Source organism: Phocoena sinus, chromosome 3, assembly GCF_008692025.1.
Source record: "Phocoena sinus isolate mPhoSin1 chromosome 3, mPhoSin1.pri, whole genome shotgun sequence".
NCBI classification, from domain to species: Eukaryota; Metazoa; Chordata; class Mammalia; order Artiodactyla; family Phocoenidae; genus Phocoena; species Phocoena sinus.
In genome coordinates, this window is record NC_045765.1 from 6,183,437 (window position 1) to 6,206,998 (window position 23,562).

General features: G+C 56.5%; 1 protein-coding gene across 1 annotated transcript in view; it reads right to left on the reverse strand.

The window, feature by feature from the left end:
- Positions 1 to 22,405, reverse strand: part of FBN3 (fibrillin 3) — a 64,240-nt gene extending 41,835 nt beyond the window's left edge. Inside the window, exons 1-26 of the mRNA XM_032625501.1 lie at positions 22,371 to 22,405; positions 19,795 to 19,937; positions 19,302 to 19,527; positions 18,790 to 18,860; positions 17,978 to 18,095; positions 17,665 to 17,747; positions 16,978 to 17,076; positions 16,524 to 16,619; positions 16,185 to 16,280; positions 14,189 to 14,386; positions 13,953 to 14,078; positions 13,689 to 13,814; positions 11,044 to 11,196; positions 10,801 to 10,932; positions 10,282 to 10,425; positions 10,081 to 10,200; positions 9,836 to 9,961; positions 6,178 to 6,300; positions 5,780 to 6,055; positions 5,444 to 5,497; positions 3,741 to 3,866; positions 3,527 to 3,652; positions 2,355 to 2,474; positions 2,103 to 2,240; positions 1,941 to 1,991; positions 1,545 to 1,670 (exon numbers count right to left, since the gene is read on the reverse strand). Of these exons, the coding sequence (XP_032481392.1) occupies positions 1,545 to 1,670; positions 1,941 to 1,991; positions 2,103 to 2,240; positions 2,355 to 2,474; positions 3,527 to 3,652; positions 3,741 to 3,866; positions 5,444 to 5,497; positions 5,780 to 6,055; positions 6,178 to 6,300; positions 9,836 to 9,961; positions 10,081 to 10,200; positions 10,282 to 10,425; positions 10,801 to 10,932; positions 11,044 to 11,196; positions 13,689 to 13,814; positions 13,953 to 14,078; positions 14,189 to 14,386; positions 16,185 to 16,280; positions 16,524 to 16,619; positions 16,978 to 17,076; positions 17,665 to 17,747; positions 17,978 to 18,095; positions 18,790 to 18,860; positions 19,302 to 19,527; positions 19,795 to 19,937; positions 22,371 to 22,405 (3,232 nt within the window). The remainder of the gene's footprint in view (positions 1 to 1,544; positions 1,671 to 1,940; positions 1,992 to 2,102; positions 2,241 to 2,354; positions 2,475 to 3,526; positions 3,653 to 3,740; positions 3,867 to 5,443; positions 5,498 to 5,779; positions 6,056 to 6,177; positions 6,301 to 9,835; positions 9,962 to 10,080; positions 10,201 to 10,281; positions 10,426 to 10,800; positions 10,933 to 11,043; positions 11,197 to 13,688; positions 13,815 to 13,952; positions 14,079 to 14,188; positions 14,387 to 16,184; positions 16,281 to 16,523; positions 16,620 to 16,977; positions 17,077 to 17,664; positions 17,748 to 17,977; positions 18,096 to 18,789; positions 18,861 to 19,301; positions 19,528 to 19,794; positions 19,938 to 22,370) is intronic.
- Positions 22,406 to 23,562: the final 1,157 nt, after the last annotated feature.

Sequence of the window (23,562 nt, forward strand, 5' to 3'; positions counted from 1 at the left end):
ACCACTGGACCACCAGGGAATTCCCAGCAGTTACATTTTAGAAATGATATAATCCAATAGTTACATTTGAATAATGGTATAATCCAAAACTTACAGTATAATAACTTGCACTGCTAGGTGCTTGCTATGTGACGGGCACTGTTCTAAGTTCATCAATCCATTGAATCCTCAAAATAACACCAAGAGGAAAATATTATCATCATGCCCATTTTACAGGCAAGAAAACTGAGGCAGAGAAGGGTTAGGTAGGTGACCTGAGGCCAAACAGTTAGTAAGAGGTAGAGCGGGGTTCAAACCAGGCCATCTGGCTCCAGAGTGTGTGTGTTTTAACCTGTAAAACTCCCTTAGAATAATCTGGGAGTGGATAAGCCTTCCTCAGCACCAGACACGAGGGTCTAAGAATGGGGCTGGTTAACTACGGCCTGGGGTGCCAGCCTCCTGTTTTTGTAAATAAAGTTTTATTGACACACAGCCACATCCATTTGTTTCTGTACTGTCTGTGGGTGTTTACACTACACAGCAGAGCTGAGTAGCTGCAACAGACTGTGAGGCCCCAAAAGCTGAAAACATTTACTCTCTGGCCCTTTGCAGAAACAGCTGGCTGATCCCTGGTCTAAGACAACTTCTCACTCTTTACAAAAGGAACATATGTTTAAGTGGGTCCATTTGAGGACGAGACCCTGCTACAGAATCTTTAGGAAAAAATAAAGATAAGCAGAAGTGCCATGACACACAGGGATCTGTCTTAAGTTCCCATGTACCCAGTGGCTTGGCCCAGGGCTGACCAGACTGAGCCATTTCACCTGGCCGTCAATTCAGCAATGGCTTTTTCCTCTTTACTCAGTTACTTTCTTTCCTTGCTCACCTTTTGGAATCAGCAAGAAGACCCGCTGCACACCTGAAGCTCAGTTTAGAAGGAAATCGAAGTTGAGAAGGGTCATCAGGGCCCATCTGCCTGATGTTGACCAGGCTCCAAGGTGACCCCGAGGAGGCTACCAATGGATTGATGGGACTACGGGAGGAAAAGCTGATAGAACTCGGAGCACTACCTGCTGGCCGGCACATGCTTTTGGCCAAGAAATGTCCTGTTCGAGATGTTGATAGGGACAAAGCAAGAAGCCCTCATCGAGGGGGAAAATATCTCAGAGCCTTTGAGACTGAGGGTAAGCCATTCAGGGTGAGGGTTTGAGCCCTGGATGCTGAGGAAGGTTCACCAGCATCACTTAGCACTCATGCTAGAGGTGTCTCCTGCTCAAATCCCCCCGTGTAAACCCTACTCGCTAACAAGAAAGAATAAACGAAGGTTGCAAGTATTATTCCACGAGATTTTGCCATCTGCAATGAGCTTCCTTAGAAGGGCAGTTAAGAAGATGCATCCCCCAAAACAAATGTCTTTGGAGACACGTGGGCAGCAGGTGGGCAGTGAGCAGAGGGTCCTGGAGGACCCCCGAGATCCTGCTTGTCCCTAGGAGGGGTCTCCAGCCACTGGGAGTGGAGGCAATGAAGGGCAGGGGGCCCTGCGTGGGGACCCAGCCCGCACTCACCCACGCACAGCCGGCCCGTGGCATCCAGCGTCAGGCCCTCAAGACACTCGCAGTGGAAGGAGCCAGCGGTGTTGAGGCAGCGCCCATTGGGACAGACCCCCGGGAAGACCTCACACTCGTTCACATCTGGGCAGCAGCAGGCAAGGAGGAGAGGCAAGGGCTGGAGGCTCCCAGGAGCTGTTCCCCTGGGGCCTCAGGACACCACGTGGTCCTTGGGGAGGGGGAAGGGGCAGCGCCAGCCTCAGGGGCTGGCAGATCGTGGGGAAGACCCAGGTACCAAGGAGCTAGAATGTCTCGATCTCAAATGACTTCAGGGAGGGGCCCCAGGCAGCCCCCATGACACTCGCCCACGTGCTGCTTGGAGGGCGAACCGCAGAGGGTGGGGATGGGGGTTACCTTCGCAGCTGAGCCCCTTCACGCGGGCGAAGCCACGGGCACAGGCGGGGTCTGTGGTTGGGGAGAGGAGTCACTCTCTCCACTCAAACACAGGGGATCTGTCCGCCCCCCCAGTTGTCCCGATGGCGTGGGAGCCCCCGGAGCCCCCCTCCAGGGCATTACCCATGTCACAGCGTTCGCAGGGGCTCCCCCAGGCAGCCCCGAGCGTGGCGCAGCACTCGGACCGTAGGGTGGCTCCGTGCAGGTTTGCCTCGCAGCGGCCATCCTGGACCTTTAGCCAGCAGGTGCCTTTGGTGCTGTCTGCGAGGAGGGGCTTGCTGTCTCACCTGGCGGGCCCACACCTGCACGCCGACCCGCAGCGACCCAGCCTACTCCGGGGCGTCGGGGTCCCCGCTGCTCCGTGGGGCCTCTCACCTAAGCACACGGTGCCGGAGGGTCCCAGGCGGCTGCCGGGGGCGCACTCGCAGGCATAGGAGCCGGCCAGGTTGCGGCACACGCCGTTCACACACGGATTGGACAGGCACTCGTCGATGTCTGCAGGGACAGCCCCCCCCCGCCAGCCGCCCCACCCCACAGCGAGTCCTGAGCTGCAGGAGGGGGGGCCCCACCTGACCAGGGGCCCCTCCTCCCCACGGCTGCCAAAGTCCAGAGGCAGGGGGCGCAAGCGGTCAGAATTCAAGGAACGGACCGCGCAGGCTCAGACGCACGTGAGTTTGCACTGAATCGTCTTCTGCACCTGCACAAGCACGCTGACGTGCAGGGTCCTGGGAGCGCACACAGGTAAAAGTGCAGAGGGATAGGCACGGCGGGGAATCGTGGCCCTCAAAGGGTCGGTCACGGCGCAAGACAGGCGAGAGGCGGGAGGAAAACCCAGAGGGGATGGAGGCCTGGGTGTGGCCAGGGTGGGGGAGGGGTGTCAGCTGTTAAGAAGACAAAGGACCAGGGGAGGGGTGGGGCCAGACGAAAAGCTTGTGCGTGACTGTGTGCGTGTGTGCGCGTGCAGGCGTCTGTGAGTGCCAAGGGATCTATGCAGTGGGCAAGGTCATCACAACAACGTGTGTGTGGGCAACGGCGAGCATGCACACTTGAACTTGTGTATGTGTCAGTGACTGCGCGTGTGGGGGGGGATGGGCACGTATTCTTGTGTATAAGCGTGAGTACGTATGAGCATGTGAGTGCACAACTGTGCAGGTATGTGAGGGTGTGTGTGGCTGTGAGCCTGTGTGAAAGGGTGAGTGAAAGAATTTGGCACACACATGTCTTTGAAAGTGTGCACGTGAGGGTGTGTGACTGTGGGAATGTCTGTGAGTGTGAATATGGGTATGTGAGTGTGTTTTGTGTGAGTACCGGTGTGTGTAACTGAGTGATCATATGCACACGTGTGTGAATGTCGGAGGGTCTGAGTGTCTGCATAAGGGTGTGCCTTTGAGGGTGTAACTGTGGCTGCGAGCATGCGTGTAAAGTGTGAGAATAAGTGTGTGAATGTGGGTATTGTGTGTGTACCTGAGTGTGAGTACCCAGAGCACGCAGCGTGCGTAAGGATCTGCATGTATGTGTGCGTGGCTGTGTGCCCCGCGACCCTGTACCTTCGCAGGTCTCCGTGTCTTGCCAGAAGCTGAAGCCCTGGGGGCAGGAGCAGCTGTAGCTGCCAGGGCTGTTCCGGCACCGCCCGTTGTCACACAGGAGGCTGTTGAGTGCGCACTCATCCACATCTGCAGGGTTGGGGGGGGAGAGCGGGGTGAGGGGTGTGCAGTGGGGGCGGCCCACCCACCTGCCCGTCCACTTGCCGGGCACACTCACCCATGCACTCCTTGCCGGCTGCAGCTGCCTCGTAGCCCAGGTTGCAGATGCAGCGGTAGCTGCCCCGCAGGTTCTCACACATACCGTTGGCACAGACATCAGGATCGAGGGCACACTCGTTGATGTCTGCACCAGGAGGAGGGCGTCAGCAGCTGCCCTGGCTCCCTGGAGGCTCCAGAAGCCATGTCCCCAGGGGCCAGAGCTCCAGCCTAGACCCTGCCTCCTTCCCCTTGAAACCAGGGTTTCTCAGCACCGTGGATATTTGGGGCCAGATCATCCTTTGCTGTGACGGGGGGCGTCCTGTGCATTGTAGGATGTTGAGCAGTATTCCCAGACTTACCCAGGAGGTGCCAGTAGTACCCTCCCCAATATCTGTCCAGACATTGCCAAATGGCCCCTCGGGAGGGGGGACAAAACTGTCCCCAGTTTGGAACTCATGGAACAGATGTTTATACAGCAGCGGCATAATTTTGAAAAAAAAAGTGCAATCATAATCACTACCATTATAGGATGTTTACTATTTTGTGCCAAGCGTATTAGCTCATTTGATCCTCACAACATCCCTGAAATGGGTCTTACCGTTATCTCCACTGTACAGATAAGGAGGCACAGAGACGGTAGGTAACTTGCCTGAGGTTATTCAATCAATAAATAGTAGGGCCAGGATTCGAACCCACGCATCTGGCTCCAGACTCTGTCCCTTTAACTGACAGGGCGTGGGGGAGGGGTGGACATCTGTCCTGCCCTGATGGCCTAGCAGTGGATGGGAAATCTGACTATTCTAAGTCCTTTTATTTCTTGCTCAGGCAGAAAGGCTGTTTCAGTAAGGGATGGTGTCATAGGTTGGAGTCCTAACCCCCAGGATCTCAGCATGTGATTTTATTTGGAGACAAGGACTTTACAGAGGTGATCCAGTTAAAACGAGTTCATTAGGGTGGACCCGCAATCCATTCCAATATGACTGTATCCTTATAAAAGGGGGAAATTTGGGGTTCTCACAAGGAGAACCCCAGGTCAAGAGGAAGGCAGAGGGGTAATTCCCTGGTGGTCCAGTGGTTAGGACTCTGCATTTTCACTGCCGAGGGCACGGGTTCAATCCCTGCTCGGGGAACTAAGATCCTGCCTGCTGCACGGCGTGAAAAAAAAAAAAGATGAAGACAGAGGGCGTAGGGATGAATTAGGAGTTTGGGAATAGCATACACAATACTATATATAAAACAGATAACCAACAAGGACTACGGTATAGCACAGGGAACTCAATATTTTTAATAACCTATAAGGGAAAAGAATCCGAAAAAGAATAGATATGTATGTATCTATGTATCTATCTATGTATCTATCTAATAGATATGTATGTATCACTTTGCTGTACACCTAAAACTAACACAACATTGTAAACTTAAAAAAAAAAAAAAAAAAGGATGAATGCAGAGATCAGGGTGATGCTTCTACCAGCTGAGGATTTAACAGTGAAGTGCCAGAAGCTGGGGGAGAGGCATGGGACAGACTCTCCCTCACAGCCTCAGAAAGAGCCATCCCTGCTCACACCTTGATCTCGGACTTTTAGCCTCTCCAGAGCCGTGGGAGAATAAACGTCTGCTGTTGAAGCCTCCCAGCCTGTGGTACTTTGTTACGGCAGCCCCAGCGACATGACAGTGCCCAACCACGACCCCACCCCTCTGTCCCAGCACTGCCCCGCTCACCTCTGCCATCCGTGGTGATGCCAAGACCGCTGCTGCACAGGGCCTGGAACTCGGCTGGAGTGGCGGAAGCAGAGCGAGAGGGGTCAGTGGCCATTGCCGAACCCAAACCACGCCCAAGACGTGGCCCCTTGGAGATGAGCGAGGGTCTGGGACTAAGATGCCCCCTCCGCAATGGGAAGAGCAACTTCCTTCCGTGTCTTCTTGGGGAGAGAAATCCCCACCCCCCACCCCATAGGAGCCAAGCCCCCCCCACACTGTCCCCTCCTGCCCCCTGGGTGATCAACTAGAAGCAAGAACTAAAGGAAAGCGGGTGGACGTGGGGCAGCCGACCCTCACCAGAGTTCTTGGCAGGACACAGCTGGCAGGGCTCCCCAAACCCGTGGTCGGGGCTCGCACAGCAGCACTCGGATTTGGTGACGGCACCGGGGAAGGGGCGGGCACAAGAGCCCTTGTTGAGGGTCCCGTAGCACGTGCTACGCACGTGGGTGTCCACGCACACGCGGCCATCCGCGCCCACCGCGAGCCCCCCCAGGCAGTGGCAGCGGAAGGAGCCCTCGGTGTTGGTACAGTGGCCGTTCATACAGATGCCCGGTGTCTGGCACTCGTCGATGTCTGCGGGGGGCCGTGGGCGACTGCGACAGGTCCCAGTCCCCCGCCACCTGCCCTTGCCGCCTCCCCTCACCTCTTCCTCCCCAATCCCCAACACTCCCCTGTGGTCCAGCCTCCAGCCTCACCCACGCAGTGGCGGCCACCGGGCGCCAGCAGGAAGCCGGGTTTGCAGAGGCATGAGAAGCTGCCGTCCTCGTTCAGGCACACTCCGTTGGCACACATGGTGGTGGTGGCACACTCGTTGTGGTCTGGGGACACCAGGAGAGGCTGGTTCTCAGCAGGGTCCCAGCAGTCACCCCTCTTTGGGCCAGCCCTGCCTGGTAGACCAGCCCCGCCCCTTCACTGTTCCAGGGACCCTTCCCAGGGCAGTTCGAGCCTGACAGGACAAAATGTGACTGTCGGGAACTATGTCGACTTGGATACAGTGAACTGCTGGAGTGTGAACTCCCCTGGGGCAAGACTGGGGCCACTAGCTCGAGTCTGCATCTTCCATCCTGGCACACCGTAGGTGCTCCATAAATAGTTGCTCAAAGTCGAATACGTGAGGTGTGGTGGTTACACAACATCGCACTAAATGCCACCAACTGTTCCTTTAAAAATGGTTTAAATGGTAAATATGTTATGTATATTTCACCACAATAAAAAATACAAAAAAAAATGGAAAAAATGAGGTAGTGTTTGCATGACTTTATGAATGTAGTAAATGCCACCAAACTGTTCCTTTAAAAAGGGTAGGGGGCTTCCCTGGTGGCGCAGTGGTTAAGAATCTGCCTGCCAATGCAGGGGACATGGGTTCAAGCCCTGGTCCGGGAAGATCCCACATTGGAGCAACTAAGCCCATGCACCACAACTACGGAGCCTGTGCTCTAAAGGTCGCGAGCCACAACTACTGAGCCCGCGTGCCACAACTACTGGAGCCTGCGCGCCTAGAGCCCGTGCTCTGCAACAAGAGAAGCCACCGCAATGAGAAGCCTGCGCCCTGCAGCGAAGAGTAGCCCCTGCTCACTGCAACTAGAGAAAGCCTGCTCACAGCAACGAAGACCCAACACAGCCAAAAATAAATAAAATTAAAAAAAAAAAGGGTAGGAATGGAGCTGATACACACTACTGTACATAAAATAGATAAACAACGAGGTCCTACTGTATAGCCCAGGGAACTATATATTCAATATCTTGTAATAAACTATAATGGAAAAGAAAAAAAAGGGTTAAATGGTAAATTGTACACTATGTATATTGTGCCACGATTTTTAAAAATGCAAAAAAAAATTGCATAAATGAGATGGTCGTTGCAAGACCTTGGAAATATCCTAAGTGCCACCAAATTGTTCACTTAAAAATGCTACGTTTACTTTCCTGCAGAAAAGAATTGAATAAATGTGGGTGCACAACATTGGGAACTACTAAATAAACGCCACTGAATTTTTCACTTTTAAATGATTAAATTTATCTTGTGTGAATCTCACTTGAATTTAAAAAGAAAAGGGCAAAAACCGTCAGCTGAGAAGAAAACAGTCTAATTTAAAGGAAGGCGGTGGGTGCAGAAACGATTTGTTTACCAAAGTGTCAGTTTTGAACAATAAAGGACGGTACCAAAAGGAAGGAAGGAAAGAAAGAAGGGAGGGAGGGAGGGAAGGAAAGGAAAGAATAAATGAAGAAAAGGTCCACACCAAAACTTGTACATGAACATTCATGGCAGCTTTATCCACAACAGCAAAGAGTGGAAACAACCCAAATAGCCATTAACTGATGACGTATAAACAAAATGTGGTCTACTCGTATAATGGAATGTCATCTGACAATAAAAAGGAATGACGTTCTGACAACCGCTACAACATGGGTGGACCTTGAAAACACGATGCTCAGTGAGAGAAGCCAGTCACAAAAGGCCACGGAGTACGTGATTCCATTTATACCAAATGCCCCGAACAGGCAAATCCATGGAGACGGAAAGTCGATTAGCCTAGTGCCGAGGGCTGGGGGGAAGACAGAGGATTCTGGAATGACTGCTAATGGAGAGGAGGTGATAAAGAGGTTCTAAACTTAGATTGTGGTGACGCTTGTACTAAAAGCCATTGAAGTGTACACTTTAAATGGCCACTCTTATGGTATGGAATGATATATCAATAAAGATGCTAAGAAGGTTTTTTAAAAAAAATGAAAGAGGGCTTCCCTGGTGGCACAGTGGTTGAGAATCTGCCTGCTGATGCAGGGGACACGGGTTCGAACCCTGGTCTGGGAAGATCCCACATGCCGCGGAGCAACTAGGACCGTGAGCCACAACTACTGAGCCTGTGCGTCTGGAGCCTGTGCGTCTGGAGCCTGTGCTCCGCAACAAGAGAGGCCGCGATAGTGAGAGGCCCGCGCACCGCGATGAAGAGTGGCCCCCACTTGCCACAACTAGAGAAAGCCCTCGCACAGAAACGAAGACCCAACACAGCCAAAAAGTTAATTAATTAATTAATTAATTTAAAAAAAAAAAAAAAGAAAGAATGCACAGGGAACTATACTCAATACTTTATAATAACCCATAAAGGAAAAGAATCCGAAAACGGATAGATACATGTATAACTGAATCACTTTGCTGTACACCTGAAACTAACACAACATTGTAAATCAACTATACTTCAACTACAAAAAATAAATTAAAAAAATAAAATTTATATGTACCAAGAAAAACACTGATTAAGGATTTCAACTCTTACTGGTTACAGACTATGCAGAGATCTGAAGGAAATATTAAAGACTTGACGGTAGGGCTTCCCTGGTGGCGCAGTGGTTAAGAAGCCGCCTACCAATGCAGGCGACACGGGTTCGAGCCCTGGTCCGGGAAGTTCCCACATACCTCAGAGCAACTAAGCCCGTGCACCACAACTACTGAGCCTGGGCTCTAGAGCACACAAGCCACAACTACTGAGCCCACGCGCCACAGCTACTGAAGCCTGTGCGCCTAGAGCCCGTGCTCCGCAACAAGAGAAGCCACCACAATGAGAAGCCCGTGTGCAGCAACGAAGACCCAAAGCAGCCAAAACTTAAAAAAAAAAAAAAGAGAGACGATGGTAAAATTATAAAACAATGAATTAATCAAAATTACTTTCAGTAGGTGATATCTAACTAATAAAAAACAATGCAAATAAAAATTATAATGATTTATGCACAGACATAAATGACTATACCTAAAGTTAATGCTAAGAAAATAGCTAATTTAATAGTCAACTTTCTAAATGTATCTAAAAATCAACAGAAAGTAAATGCTCTGCAAAAAAAAAAAAAGAATGAAAGGAAGAAAATCCTTCCTGATGAGGGAAGACTACAAGGCAGGTCTCCTCAGAGAGGGTGACAGAAAAGAATAAAGGGAGTCCCCGGTGGCCCCTACAAGCTGCGGGGAGCTTGGGTGGCACCCCCGTACCCCACAGGGAGCCTGAGATCGGGGCGCTCTCCACGGTCCTGACCCACCTCTCTCGGAGGCCAGACTCTCTCGAGGACAGGTGAGGGGCCATGAGTCAGGGGCAGGGGCAGACGCAGACAGCTGATGGCATGGTCTTACCCCAAAGGCCCCTTCCTGGGATTCAGGGCATGAATTCAGGAAGGAAGAGAATGAAGGAGTGAGTAGGGGCTGGAGAGACCACAAGGAGGATCTCAGATGGGCTGGTTCGGCTCAGAAAGGGGAGCAGAGGACCCACCGTGAGGAGGGAGGTGGGTGATGCAGCACGAGTGGCAAGATGCAGAGGGCAGCTACTGGGGCCCAGAAGCCGCTTCCCCACCCGCTCACCCTCAACTCACCCACACAGTTCTTGCCATCGGGGCCGAGCTCGAAGCCTGCATTGCAGACACACTGGAAGCTGCCTGCTGTGTTGACGCAGCGGCCGTGGTGGCAGAGGCCACTGCTGGCGATGCACTCGTCCATGTCTGGTGGGGAGGCAGGCGGGCAGTCAGCAGGCGTCCTCCTGGCCCCCAGGCTCTAATTCAGATGCAGGTTCCATCAGTCAGGCTCCCGGTCACCCCCACTGTCCGATGGACGGCCATACCCACGCACTCCTGCTTGGTGAGCGTCGCCTGAAAGCCCTCCCAGCACCGGCAGCGGTAGGAGCCGGGGGTGTTGACGCAGTCTCCGTGGTGGCAGGGGCTGCTGGCACACTCATCCACGTCTGCAGGCAGAGGACCCTGAGCCCCAGCCCGCCAGGGCGCTCCCCTGCCCCCAGCCCACCCCTGCCCCAGCCGCTGCTCACCGATGCACTCGCCCCGAACGTCCTGGGTGTAGCCCACGTTACACTCGCAGCGGTAGCTGGAAGAGGTGGGCAGGCAGCGGCCATTGAGACACAGGTTGGTGAAGTGTCGGCAGATGTCAATGGTCTGGTTCAGCGTGGCTGTGCCTGTGAGTAGGGCCGACGTGGGGCACCCGAGCATGTGCTGGCCCCCTGGGTCTGGACCTCACCTCCAGGTTCAGACACCCACTCAAGAAGCTGGAACCCTACCCCTATGGCCAGGCTCTCCCACTTCAGCCGAGTCCTGCCCCACCTCCACCCTGGCTGAGACCCCCAGCCCCCCACGCCAGCCCTAGACCCTCACCCAAAACCCAAACCCTGACCTGGAGGCCTGGATCCCCAATCCACCCCCAGCCCCAGACCACTGTCAGTACTTTCATCCCTACTGCCCAGGCCAGGACCCACACTCCAAAGCCCTGACTCTGTCTCTGAGGCCTGGACCCCCTTCCCCCAAGGGAGGAGTCTTGGATCCCAAGTCCTCACCAATGTTGGTGTCACCAAGGCCCAGGCTGGGAACCCCACGCCCACTGGATCCGAAGCCAGGGAGGCCGGGGAAGGGGCCTGGGTAGGAGGGCAGCAGCGGGAGCCCCAGGGCACACAGTCGCTGGAACTCATCTGCAAGGAAGCCGGGTTGGAGGCCAAGCCTTCGGTTGTGCCCCGGGATCCCAACCCACAGGCCAAGCTCTGGGGGCAGAGGAAGGTAGGAGGTGGCCCCAGGCCACTCACCAGAGCCCCGAGGCGGACACAGCTCAGGAGCCGGGCCAACTGCCCAGCACCTGCCCGTATCACAGCAGCACTGCCTATGGGTATAGTGGCCAGCGAGGTCTCCGGCGCAGCGGCCCACGATCAGCACCGAGAAGCAGGTGCCGGCACGGTGGTCTGCAAGCGGGTGGGGGGTCGGGAGGATCCGTTACCAGACTTCAAATCCCAGCTCTACCAGCACCATCTGCAGGACAGACCTCCTTGCCTCTCTGTGCCTCAGCTTCTCCATCCATGGATGGGAGACGCTCAGAGCACCCACCTCACCTCGGTAGAGTGTTGCAGAGTGCACCGTATCTGGCACGTGGCCAATCCTCACTGAGCGAGGATCTTAATACCAAGATTTCCAAATTACCCCAGGGAGGGAGACTTAGGCTCACGCTGAGCAAAAGTGTCCCAACATCTAAAGCTGGCATTGTTAGGAAGCTCCCTGTCACTGTGGGTATTCAACCACACTGAGTAAGACCCCTGGTTCAGGGGGTTGCCCCGGTGAGAAGTCATGCTGGGTGTTCAAGCAGAGATGCTGGGATCTGTATCTGTGTGTCCCCGCCTACCAGCCCTGGGCATTCTGGGGAAACCTAAGAGGCTGTGAATTTGAGGAGGGGCTGGGGGAGCAGACTGGTGGACTGATGGCTGCAACTCTTGGAGAGACTGAGGCAGAGACTCCCCAGGTACGAAAACCACAGACGCTTCCACTGTGCCCTCGAGCCTGACGGCGTTACACGGTGATCATATTTCTCAAGCTCTGACTCTAAAAGAGCATATTTTTAGGTTTGAAAACCCACAAATGTTGGCCAGCGGCCCACAGCGGAAAAACCCCTCCCACCAGCCGGGAGGGCCCTTGCAGCTGTCCCTGAGCTGCCCGAGGCGGAGAAAACAGCAAGCGTTTCCACCTCCCCAGCCATACCCCATGCACCTGGCGGGAGGGTAGGGGGGTGGTCCCCAGGTGCATGTGTGGGAGTCGAGGTTCCGCACTCCCAGCCCCACCCCTGGCCCACGAACAGGACTGGGCCTGCCCAGGCGAGAAGAGGTCAACAGACTTGTTCAAGGTCACACAGCTGCTGGAGAGCTAGGCGGGATGAAAACCCAAATCCCTGAACCCCAGGGGACCTGACCAAGCAGCTGCTTCCCAAGTAGGGAAGACGAGACAAAATGTAAGAATTTTGACAAAAATGATGCTGCCCTTGCTTATTAAGCACCTACTGTGATCAGGCCCTGCTAAGCAGTCACAGACCCAACTTCCCTGCTCCCCTGTCTTTGTGAATGTGTACTGAGTGCCCCCTACATCCAGCCCTGGGCAAATCTCTTCCCAAATTGTTATTTCATCTCCCCATGTGGTTTTGAACAGCCATTATCTCTGTTTCACAGATGAGGCAGCTGAGGCCCAGAGAAGTTAAGTCACTCGCCCAAGGTCACAGAGTATGCAAGCAGCTTAAGTAGCAGTTGGAACTCAGGACTGAATTCCAAGTCCACGTTCAGAGGACACCTGACCTTGGTTCAAATCTAGGCTCTGCTATTTAGTGGTTGGGAAATGCGCTACAGTCCAGGGGACGTGCCCAGAGGTAGCCTCCATGCCAGCCAAGATAGCCCCCGGAGGTGGAGGAATAAATAGGTCTGGCGCTGGCCATGGTACACTGGCAGAACTCCAGACACAGTATTCCCTGTCCTGGCTGGTAGAGACCCAGCCTGAGAGGTCCGAGTGGTGCTGGAGACCTGCCAAGCCCACCCCACCTCCCCAAACCAAGACGCTGTCCATGCCCCACCACAAGTGTTCCTGGCCAGCCCTGTTGGCCACTGGCAACCTGTGAAGTCTAATGACCAGCTCATCAAGACAGCAGGACAGGGAGTGAGAGCCCAAGGATCCTCCTGCCCCAGCCAGGAGGGTGAGTCTCCAGGGAGAGGCACAGCCCAGACGACCCCACCCTGGCTGGGGGCAGGGAGCGGGGTGGTCTGGGGAGCTGGGGTGTGCGTAGCTCTCTCTTCTGGACTTGCGGATTTGGCTTAAGCAAACCTCCCCTCTCTGGGCCTCAGTTTATCTCAAACACAGTGTGGGGGAAGACGGGGTACTTTTAAAAAGTCTTTGGGAGCGTAAAGAGGGATACAGAGAGGGGGCCAGAGAGGCTAATGGGCAGAAGAGCGTAGAGACTGAGGCCAGATAACCAGATGGGCATCAAGATGGGGGCATAGAGGTGGGGGCTAGAGGGGCATAGAGGTGGGGGCTAGAAGGACAGAGGGGCATAGAGGCGGGGGCTAGAGGGGCACAGCAGTGGGAGCCAGAAAGGGAAGAAAGGCAACCAGTGAGCCAGAAGGGCATAGAGTCCGAGGGGCAGAGGGGCACAGCCAAGACACCGAGACAGGGGACCAGAAAGCTAAAGGGCATAGAGATGGGGGCTAGAGAGCCTCTCAGACTGGGGTCCAGAGAGCACAAAGGCCAATGGGTAGGGAACCAGAATTAACGAGGGGATGGAAACCGGGGTCCGAAAAAGACAGAAGGGCATAGAAATCGAAGGGCTAGAGGAGCCCGAGGACCAGAGGGTTGCAGACATAGATGAGCAGAGGGTCTGTCTCCTACCTGCCCTCTGCCCCTCCAGCCCCCCTGGGCCCTGGCTCACCCAGGCAACGGGTACCGTCCAGGCTGCTGGCATAACCACGGGGACAGGTGCACACGTAGCTCCCGACCGTGTTGGTGCAGTCGCCCCCGGAGCAGAGGCCTGGCACGCTGATACACTCGTCCACGTCTATGTAGATACATGTCCGGTTAGAGTCCAGCCCCCCCACCAGCCTTACCCCACCTCCACCTCCTCCTCCTTGTAGGGGAGCCTGAGCCGCCCAGAGCGGAGAGGAGGTCCCAGCTTGAACCTCTCCCCGTCGCCCACCTTCACACTTGGCGCTGTTCTCACTGAGCTGGTGTCCAGCTGGGCAGCGGCACTCAAAGGAACCCACAGAGTTGACACAGCTGCCCCCCTGGCACAGGCCTGGGAGAGCCTGGCACTCATCCACGTCTGCAAGGGAATGAGAGGCACGTCAGAGGGAGAAACCAAGGCTGCTGAGGGCTCCCACTCAGCCCTGGCTCCCAGGACCTCGGTCCTCACGCACTGGGCCCCCCACTCACCTTGGCAGGCCCCCGTGTGTATATTGGGGATGAAGCCCCGGCGGCAGGGGTGTGGCTGAGCAGAGCAGAGCTCACATGGGAAGCCCCAGGCCCGGCCCACAGTGGCACAGCAGAGCGCCTTGGTGCAGACGAGGCCTGTCAGCTGGTGCTGGCACCCCTCCAGGCCCACTCGACCAAAGCAGGGTCCTGTCCGGTAGTCTGCAGGGCAGATGGATGTGGGCAGCTGGCCTCAGGCTGCCCCCACCCCATAGTCTTCTGCATTTCCATGCCGGCAAGCCCAACTCAGGCCTCTGCCTCTCTCGCCTGGACCACGGTAGTAGCCACCTGCTCAGCCTCCCTATACCAACACACCAGGTTTTTTTCCTGACCATAAGCCTTTACTCATACTGTTCCCCTTCCTTACCTGATGAACTTCTATTCACCCTTCAAAACCCTTTCTCTCCAAAGCATTCTCCAACCAACCTCCAAGAGAGGCCAGGACCTCCAAGCCTACAAACCCCAGGGCATGTCTGGAGACCCCCACAGCTCCCCCAGGCCCACCCTCCCTTCAAGCCCGGGCAGGGACCCATGGATGCCCCGCTGGAGAGCCTCTCTCATCCTTGAGCACACATCTGGCTCTGCCAAATCTCCCAGACCCAGCATCCGCCCAAATGCTCTGAACCCACAACTCTGCATCCCTGACACCCCCTCCCCAACCAGCTGAAGGTGGTCTCACTGGCCCCCCCACCGCCGTGCACGGGCCCAGATGTGACTTCCTGGCTCCATCCTCCAGATGGCTCCAATCAAGGGGCTGGCACTGGACCAAGGGAAGCCCCTTCCAGAAGGAGACGCCAAAGCCAGCCCCTAGGCCTGTATGAAGGAGGGGAGACCCGCGACAGTCCTGACTTCCTAAAGCAAAACACGGCCCCCAGAATCTCACCTCAGTCATCCAGGGCCCTGGAACCCCACTCACTCCTGCCTAGACACCCAATCCTGCCTCTCTCTGGGGCCCCCACCCCCGCTCCGGGCCTCTCCTCTCCCACCCTCTCCACTAACCTTCATTTTCCCTCAGCCGTCCCGACTGCTCCCCAAGTCAGCCCGAATTCCAACTCTGTTTTCTCGCCAAATCCAGTTTCCAAATGCTCACTCTCAAACCCAGGTAACCCCCAGCCCCTCCAGCTTCTGACTCATGGCTATACCCTCTCCGACCCGGCTTCAGCCACAGATGGGCCTCCATCCCCAGCAGCACCCTTCACACTGGGGTGAGTCCCAGGGTCCTGCCCATTTTTGCCTTCCCGGGCTCCTTGGACACACAGGGCACTCTGATGGCTCCTACAGCTGCAAAACTCACCAGCCTGGGCATCCCCAACGCCACCTGCTTTTGCTCACTTTCTCATTCTCAGCTGCCCATGGCCTCCATTTCTCTGGTGGACCCTTAAATCGCCCTCCCTTTTCTTCCCCAAGAACCTCAATTATCCTCTGGGCTTCAGCCCCATGGATGGGGCAGCCCCAGGCCTGGCTGTCCAGCTGCCTCCTGGGTGACCCACAGGCTCCTCGGCCAACACTGAGCCTCAGGGTCTTCCCCCTCCCTACCCCCCGCTGCACCACCTTCCCTCCAGTTTTCAGAGCAGACCTGGGATTTGTCCCTGCTTCCATCCCTCCCCTTGCCCACCCCAATCCCCAATATCCAACTTCTCACAAAACATTGTTCTTTCCACCGTGTTTGTCTTGGTTACGGCCTCCCAACAGGTGACCTCCACCCACCTCAGCCCGTGGGATCGTTTCAACAGTGAGGATGAAACATGAGGGGGCGTGTCCATCTCATGAACTCCGACTTATCCCTTCTACAGGAAGCCCTCCGTGACTCCCTTCCCTGGAGCACAGTTTCTCTGCCCTTCACAGCAGCAGGGACAGCAGGAAGGAGGTCAGCTGGACCCTCCCAGGGCCTGGCCACGTCTCAGGGGCTGCCAGGAAGCCCTCCTCCCCCCAAACCCCTGCCCCGCGCTCAGCTTGGTACCTTTCTCACACTGAGGCCCCATGAAGCCGTACACACAGGCACAGCGGTTCGGCCCGATGCAGCGGCCCCCGTTGTGGCAGCCGTGGTCACAGACGGCTGTGGAGGAAGTTGGGGGTGTGGCCTGAGGTCCCCCAGCAGCAGAGGGAGCTGGGGCCCGGGCGGGCCCTCCTTCACGCAGGAATCCCCATAATCCGGCCCAGACCAAGAGATAAGATCGTGACAATGAGTGTGTCCCCTCCAATCCTGGTCCCAGAGGAGTGACCCGTGGGCGGTGGGCAGGTGGCAGCAGAGACCTGACCTCTGGGGTCCCAAGCCCAGGTGTGCGTGATGGGTACTCACGTTGCCCACACACGGTGCCCGTGTAGCCCCTCTGGCACAGGCAGGACTCCCCTCGGCAGCTGCCCCCATTCATGCAGCTCACACTGCACCCCGACCCTGCGGGCGGGGAAGAGGGACACACAGGAAGGCCCCGAGATGCATGTACAAGGCGCCGGGACCAGGTGCGCCCAGCCTGGCTCTGGTCCTTCAGCAAAACCAGCCTGGGCTCCCCGGAAGCTTCGGGAAGCCTCTCACCTTCTCTTCCCACCCCTGGGGGGTCACTTGCTTTCTTTATTTTTTTTTTAAGCTTATAATTTTTCTTTTCATTTTTTACTTTTTTTTTTTTTTGACCTCGCCACGCGGCATGCGGGATCTTCCCCGACCAGGGATCGAACCCAGTCTCCCTGCGTTGGGAGCGCAGAGTCTTACCCACTGGACCGCCAGGAAAGTCCTGGGTGGGTCACTTCCTGCTCACCTCGGCTCACCCCGCAGCTGGGGGCCAGCTTCCCATCAGCACAGGCGCACAGGTTGGGTCGGGAGCAGAAGCCCTCGCCGCAGGCGTGCCTACAGACCGCTGGAGAGTAACAGGTGACGGTCAAGGCCAGGACCCGAATCCTCCGCCATCCCCACCCCATGGGTGCCCCGGGGGCCGAGGCTCTGCTGGAGCCATTGGGAGACAGACGTGCTCTTTGGGCCAGAAACGCTGAGTAGTAAGGACAGAAGCTGGAGGTGCTGGGGCACTGGCTGTACTGTTGGGGAGGAGGCGAGGGGGCATCTCCTGGAAGCAGAGTCGGATTCTAGACACATTAGAACGGGGTGCGTGTGGGAGTGGGGAAACAGAGATTGAGACACACACACACAGAGAAAAAGACAGACACAGAGAGACAGAGACTCAGAGAGAGACCAAGACAGAAAGAGACAGAGACTGAGACAGACAGATGGACCAACAAGCAGACAGACACAGGGAAGTTGTACGACAAAGAAACACGGGCGGGTGGCCTGGGAGCCTGCAGACAGAAGCAGGGGCCATTCCTGTGGCTTAGCCAGACGTCCCAGGCCAAGTCCACTTTTAAACAAGGCTGGACTTGCTGGCAGTAAGTAAGAGAACTACCCTAGTGTCCCCTGCCTGCACCCCCCACCTCCGGAAGGGATCGACACTCACGCACAACACACTGGTTCCCACCGGGCAGCGTCCTCCAGCCGGGGCAGCAGTAGGCATGAAATCGGGAGCCACACACATTCGGCCTTCAGGAGAGCAGGCATGGCTGGTGAGCCCCTGCCCAGCTGGACATCCCCTGGGCCTCAACCCCCACACCTAGCAGGACAGCCCAGCCCAGCCCACACCCCAGGGGCTTCTCGGCATCCCGAGTACCACACACCCCTGCAAGAAGCCTGGACTGCCACGCCTGCGCACACGTCCGAGACCTGCAGGCTCCACAGCCCCATCCCAACGGCCTTGGACACCCGCCACGCACGACAGGGCTGTCCAGGCCAGCAAGAGCCGAGCCAAGGGGTCCCGAGCCATGGTGTGGGTGCCGGCCCCTCTCCTTGTCAAGCACAGACCCTCCAGAACCATGACGTGTCCCTCGGAGGCTGCGGAGAGGAAGCAGAGTCAACCTCAGCAAGAAGCCCTTGGCCACGGGGCACCCACGAGAACCAGAAGCAGTGGGACCACTGCCGGGATAGAGAAACTGGGGGCTTGTGGGAGCCCAGGGAGGCATCCAACCCCGACCCACAAGCAGGTGAACAGTCAGGGGAGGCTTCTCGGAGGAGGTGTGATGTCTCAGCGATGGAGTCATCCAAGAGAAGGGTGTCGGGGCAGACACAGCACACTGAGGGCAGAGGCAAGAAGATCGTGGACCGCTGAGTGGAGGGGAGGGGGTGGCAGGCAGCCAGGGTGTTTCAGGAGTGCATACCTGTGTAATGGAGCTTCTACTTGTACGTCAAGGGCAATGGAGAGCTCTTGAAGGGCTCTAAGTGGGAGGAACAAGGGCAGAAATGGGTGTTTGATGGAGTGTGGAAGGACTTGCAGGGGCTCCAGAGGAAGCACGCAGTTGAAGAGGCTGGGGCAGGCATCCAGATGAGAGGAAAGGATTCCAGGAGCAGGGGGTACAGGCTAGAACTTCCCAAAGGACAGAACATCCCTCTGCCCAGCAGGGAAGGGACAGCTTTTGTGCCCACTTCACAGAGGAGCAAACAAAGGCCATCACACATTTAGCGAAGGGCTGAGTGGGAGCTAAAGCCCAGGCAGAGGTGAGGGACGGGAAGAAGATCAAGGGTACCCTACCCTCCAGGAGGTGGCTGGCTCTCTCCAGGACCTGGAAGGATGGGAGGGAGGCGATGAGGACACGGCCACTCCTGGCAGAGGAGATGACCAGGCAAAGGTTAGGAGGATGGAAGCTGAACCCTCAGGGAACAAAAGGCAGACCAAGTGGCCTTCATGGGGGGCCCCTTTCAAGTCCCACTTTCCACACCAGGGAGAAGAATTGGGCCTGGGTGCAGAACAGACGGGGAGTCCGCTGTGTGCCCTTGGGTCAGTGGCTGCCCCTCTCTGGGCCTTGGGGTGACATGAGAGTCTGACCAGGTGGTCCCAAGGTCCTCGGAGAAGGAAAAGACCTTTGTCACCTTTGACGGGGAAGCGAGAAAGAATCGGCCCGGCTGGTGAGGGGCACCCGTTTCTTGCTCCCAGGCTGTCCCGGCTGGTCTGCACTCCGAGCACGCCTTCTCTAGGCAGAATTCAGGGCCCACGGGGCCTCCATCTCCGGCCTGGCTTGATCCAACTCCTCCCTCACCCCCCACTTTGCCTCTGAGAACCGCGCCCGGGAGTTTGTGGAATGAATGAGCGGGGGGACGGCGCGCACTGCACGGGGTAACTGGGGGAGGCGGCGGGCAGGAAGCGAGGAATCCCGGGCTCCGCGGACGAGGAGGGGGCACGAGTCCTCAGAGCCCGCCAGCCGCGTTCTCCACCGGGCTGAGCCGGGGACGCAGACCCGGGAGTCGCGATCACGCTCGGCCCCGCCCTCACCTGCGGGTCAGAGCCCGGCCGTGTCCGCCGCCCGCGCCCTTACCCGCACCAGGGCCGAGCCCCTCCCGCCCGCGCCAGGTCCCCGCGCCCCACGCCGGCGCCGAGCGTAGCGCGGGGAGGGGAAGGGGCTGGGTCCGGGGCTGCCGGCTGCAAACAAAGGAATCCCCTCCCCCTCCGTCGCCCTGGCCCCCTCCTCCCGCCCTTGCCTCCCCCCGACCCGCTGCTCTCCGGTTTCTCCGCCCGCCGATGGTCCCGCGCTTCCCCTACCTGCCAGCCGGCGCGCGTGGAGGCAGGCGCGGCGAGCGGACGCGCGGGGCTCGGCGTTGGAGGGCCGGTTTGGCGCGGCGCCGGGGGCCCGGGGCGGGAACGCGAAACCGAGAGGCCGACCCCGCCGAGTTCCCAGCCCAGAGCTGCCACACGGGGGGAGTCGGGGGCGGGAGGAGTTGGGGGAGGGCGCGTTTGCACCTCTGAAGCTCCCGGGGCGGGGGCCGGGGGCTCCGATGCCGGGCGGAGGGAGGGGCTGGAGCTGGGGGAGGGCCTGGGGCTACGGGAGAAACTCCGAGGGGCTGAAGAAATGGGATGGGGGGCACAGAGCCGTAGGCGTGGGCTGAGACGCGGCGTGGGGAGGCTGGGGGGACCACGTTTTCACATAGAAATTGAGTGGTGGTGCCCTGAGATGGGACTGCGATTTGGGGTGGCCTGGAAGAGAACCAGGCTTGAAAGGTCCCGGGACTCACCTGGAGGCCCACTCCTAAGTCCTCCCGAGCCGCCGCCTCCTCCCTCGGGCAAGGAGAATTCCAAGGGTGACTTGGGAAACTTACCTGGCGCCTGGGGCCTGGATTCTTAACTAGACTGACATCCGGAAGCCCCTAAAAATGTAGGCAAAACGATGGCCAAAGATGAGTTTTCTAGAGAGGAGGTCCACATTTTTCATCTGATTCTCAAAATGGAGAGTTTAAGAATCCCGAAGTTCTAGACTTTCTGAGCCTCAGTTTCTCCACCTGTCACAGGGGCTGAATTTCAGAATTTCTGCTCCCTAGCTGGAGCTTATATCCAAACAAAAATTTCTAGCTTTCCCCACTACTTTCCCACCTCTGAAAACAGACACCACCAGACCAGTGAGCCTGAATATGGGGATTAGTCAGAAGGTGTTTGTTGGACCTGAGGCTGTTATTCCACTCAGCAAACTCCTATGCATCTGGCAAAGCCCAGTTCAAAAATCCATTCCCCACACCGAAATTGTTAGTTTACCCTATTGAATTCCAAAGCTGATTGTGCTGATCATGCCTCCATCAAAGTACTTGTGGAATGAAATAAATAGCAAATAACAATTTGAGGTGATATTTAGCAGGTGCTTATGTTCCAGACTTGGTGTTAAGAGTTTCATACACATTATCTCATTTAATCACCAAAAAATCTCTACGAGAGAGAGATAACTTTTATAATCTCCCAATATGGGTCCCAAGAGACAGACCTGGACTCTATGACACTCCTGGGCCAGAGAGAAGGAGGGGGGAAAGAAAGGAGCATTCTTTTTTTTTTTTTACTTATTTATTTTTGGCTGCGTTGGGTCTTCGTTGCTGCGCGTGGGCTTTCTCTAGCTGCAGCAAGCGGGGGCTTCTCAGGGGCTACTCTTTGTTGCGGTGTGCAGGCTTCTCACTGTGGTGGCTCCTCTTGTTGTGGAGCATGGGCTCTAGGCACGCGGGCTTCAGTAGCTGTGGCACGCGGGCTCAGTAGTTGTGGCTCTCAGGCTCTAGAGCGCAGGCTCAGTAGTTGTGGCGCACGGGCTTAGTTGATCCGCAGCGTGTGGGATCTTCCCGGACCAGGGCTCAAACCCGTTTCCCCTGCCTTGGCAGGCCGATTCTTAACCACTGCGCCACCAGGGAAGCCCAGAAAGGAGCATTCTGCCTGGGAATGGGAGCCTTGAAGGCTCAGTGGAAAAGAGCAAATATGAAAAGTTGGGGGAAAGATAAGCTAATGCCTAGAGACAGGAGAATATGGAACATGTGCAGATTGAGCAAAACTGGAGCTTTTGGGGAGGGGAGAAAAGGGAAGGCGGGCCAGAGGGAAGCTGGAGGGGTAAGCAGAGGCCAGGAGCCCTCAGTAGTGTCCCCCCACCTCTGAGGGGAGCCATGGTGGGCTTCCAGGAAGAGGAGTCACTCTGAAGGCTGCTCTGTGGGGTCTAGAACTGGGTCTGGGGAGCAGTGAGGGCCCAGGGCTGGGCTAGGGGGGCATGAGGAAGAGTGAAACTTTGGGGACAAGATTCAGGGCATCCTGACTGAGGGAAAGGGGTTTCCGGGGCCAGTGAGGACGGTCAGGAGGGGTGGTGAGGTGTGGGGAGAGTGAGCTAGGAAAGGAACCCCAGGATCAAGTTGACAGAGGTGTGGAATTCTGGTGTGGGAAGGCCCGGGGGCTGTCGTGGATGAGCCAGGTTTCGGGGGCACCTGTGTCACCGCTTCTTAGGCTCCTTTGCCAAGGTCCACCCTGGTCTGCCCTTCAGCCACCAAGTGTGCCTTACACGGGCACTGGGAACGGTTCCGGCTGCCCCAGAAGCAGCCCAGCATATGTGTGGAATGTGGGGAGGTACAGTCCCACACCAGGGACACGGCATGACCAATACTTCGATGGCTAAACCCAGAGGTGTAGATCAGGCAGTGCTTCCTTCTAGAATTCTCCCTACCCGCTCTCCGGAAGCCAGGGGAGAAGGAATCCATCAGGTGTGGCGAGACAGAGGCGGTGTGGAGCTGTTGGAAGTCTCAGTGACACGTGGAAGTTCTCAATGACAGCGGGGAGTGAGTGAGTTTTGCCACTGCAGCCTCCTCATTACTGTCACTCCACCTTGCCTTCCACTGCCTGAGTCTGTTACACTGTTGTCCATTACCGACACGAAGACGCTGTTACATCACACTGTCATGAAGAGACATTTAGGCTCTCACTCCCCCTCCAGCATCCTAGTGTACCCCAACACTGTCATAAGGGTAGAGCATTCACACAGTCTCCCTGTCAATATTGCATGACCACCAAATTCTTATTACAGGGTCACCTGTCAGTGTCACCCACTGCTGTCGCCCTCTCACTGCCACCCGTCCATGGGACACCTTGCCGTTTTCTGGTTTGCTCCACTGCCTGGGACATTCATGTTGTCTCCTGTCACCGTTATACCTTTAACTTATTGCTGTGACATTGTCACCCATTAACAGCTGTACCGTCACCCAGAGTGTCAGGATTCTTAAACTGCAAGCAGCAGAAATCGGTCACGGCAGAAAGAACTGTTGGTCAGGTGCAGAATCCCTGGGAGGCTGGAGACCCAAGCCTGGGGGCTCTGCAGCTAGCAGAGTCACCACCAAATCACCCACAGGTCGCGTCCCACCAAGACACCATCCATTCCCTCTCTGCTCCCCGGGCTCCAATGGTGCTTAATGATCCTGGACACTGGAAACCAGTGCCACCCTCAGCAAAACGGAGTCCAGGGGGCCCCGCTTCCGACGCCAGCATCCATCAAAGTTTGGGGCAGAGTTACCTGGCTGGAGGACTGGGGCGGGGTGTGGCGTATGTCCCCACCTTGCTTCAGGGGGACTGGGAGAACGGGGATCTGGTGTCTTGTTTTGTCATGGGGTCCACCTCGTGAAGGGGGCACTTCTCAGACCCAGGGAAGGATCATCTGAGTCACCTGATGGCCAAGGAGATGGCAAAGATCCTGTATGTTGTGTTGTCCCCGTCTGGTCATCAGTCACTCTTCCTGCCCCACCATCTCCCTACTGTCACCCATTACCACGGCAGTGTCTTAATACTGTCATCTCTCACTGCAGCATTCTCCTTACCATCCCTTGTCACCATCATATGGCTGCCCTACCAACATTACACCAATCCCTAGGGTAGTTTCTTATTGCCATGTCACCTGTTGCTGTCATGCTTACCATGTCACCTGTTGCTGTCCCCACTGTCTCCATCACCCCCTGTTCTTGTTCATCGTCACCTGTCCCTGTCACATCGCCACACCATTCATGCTACCCTGAGGACCTCCATGCTGTTATC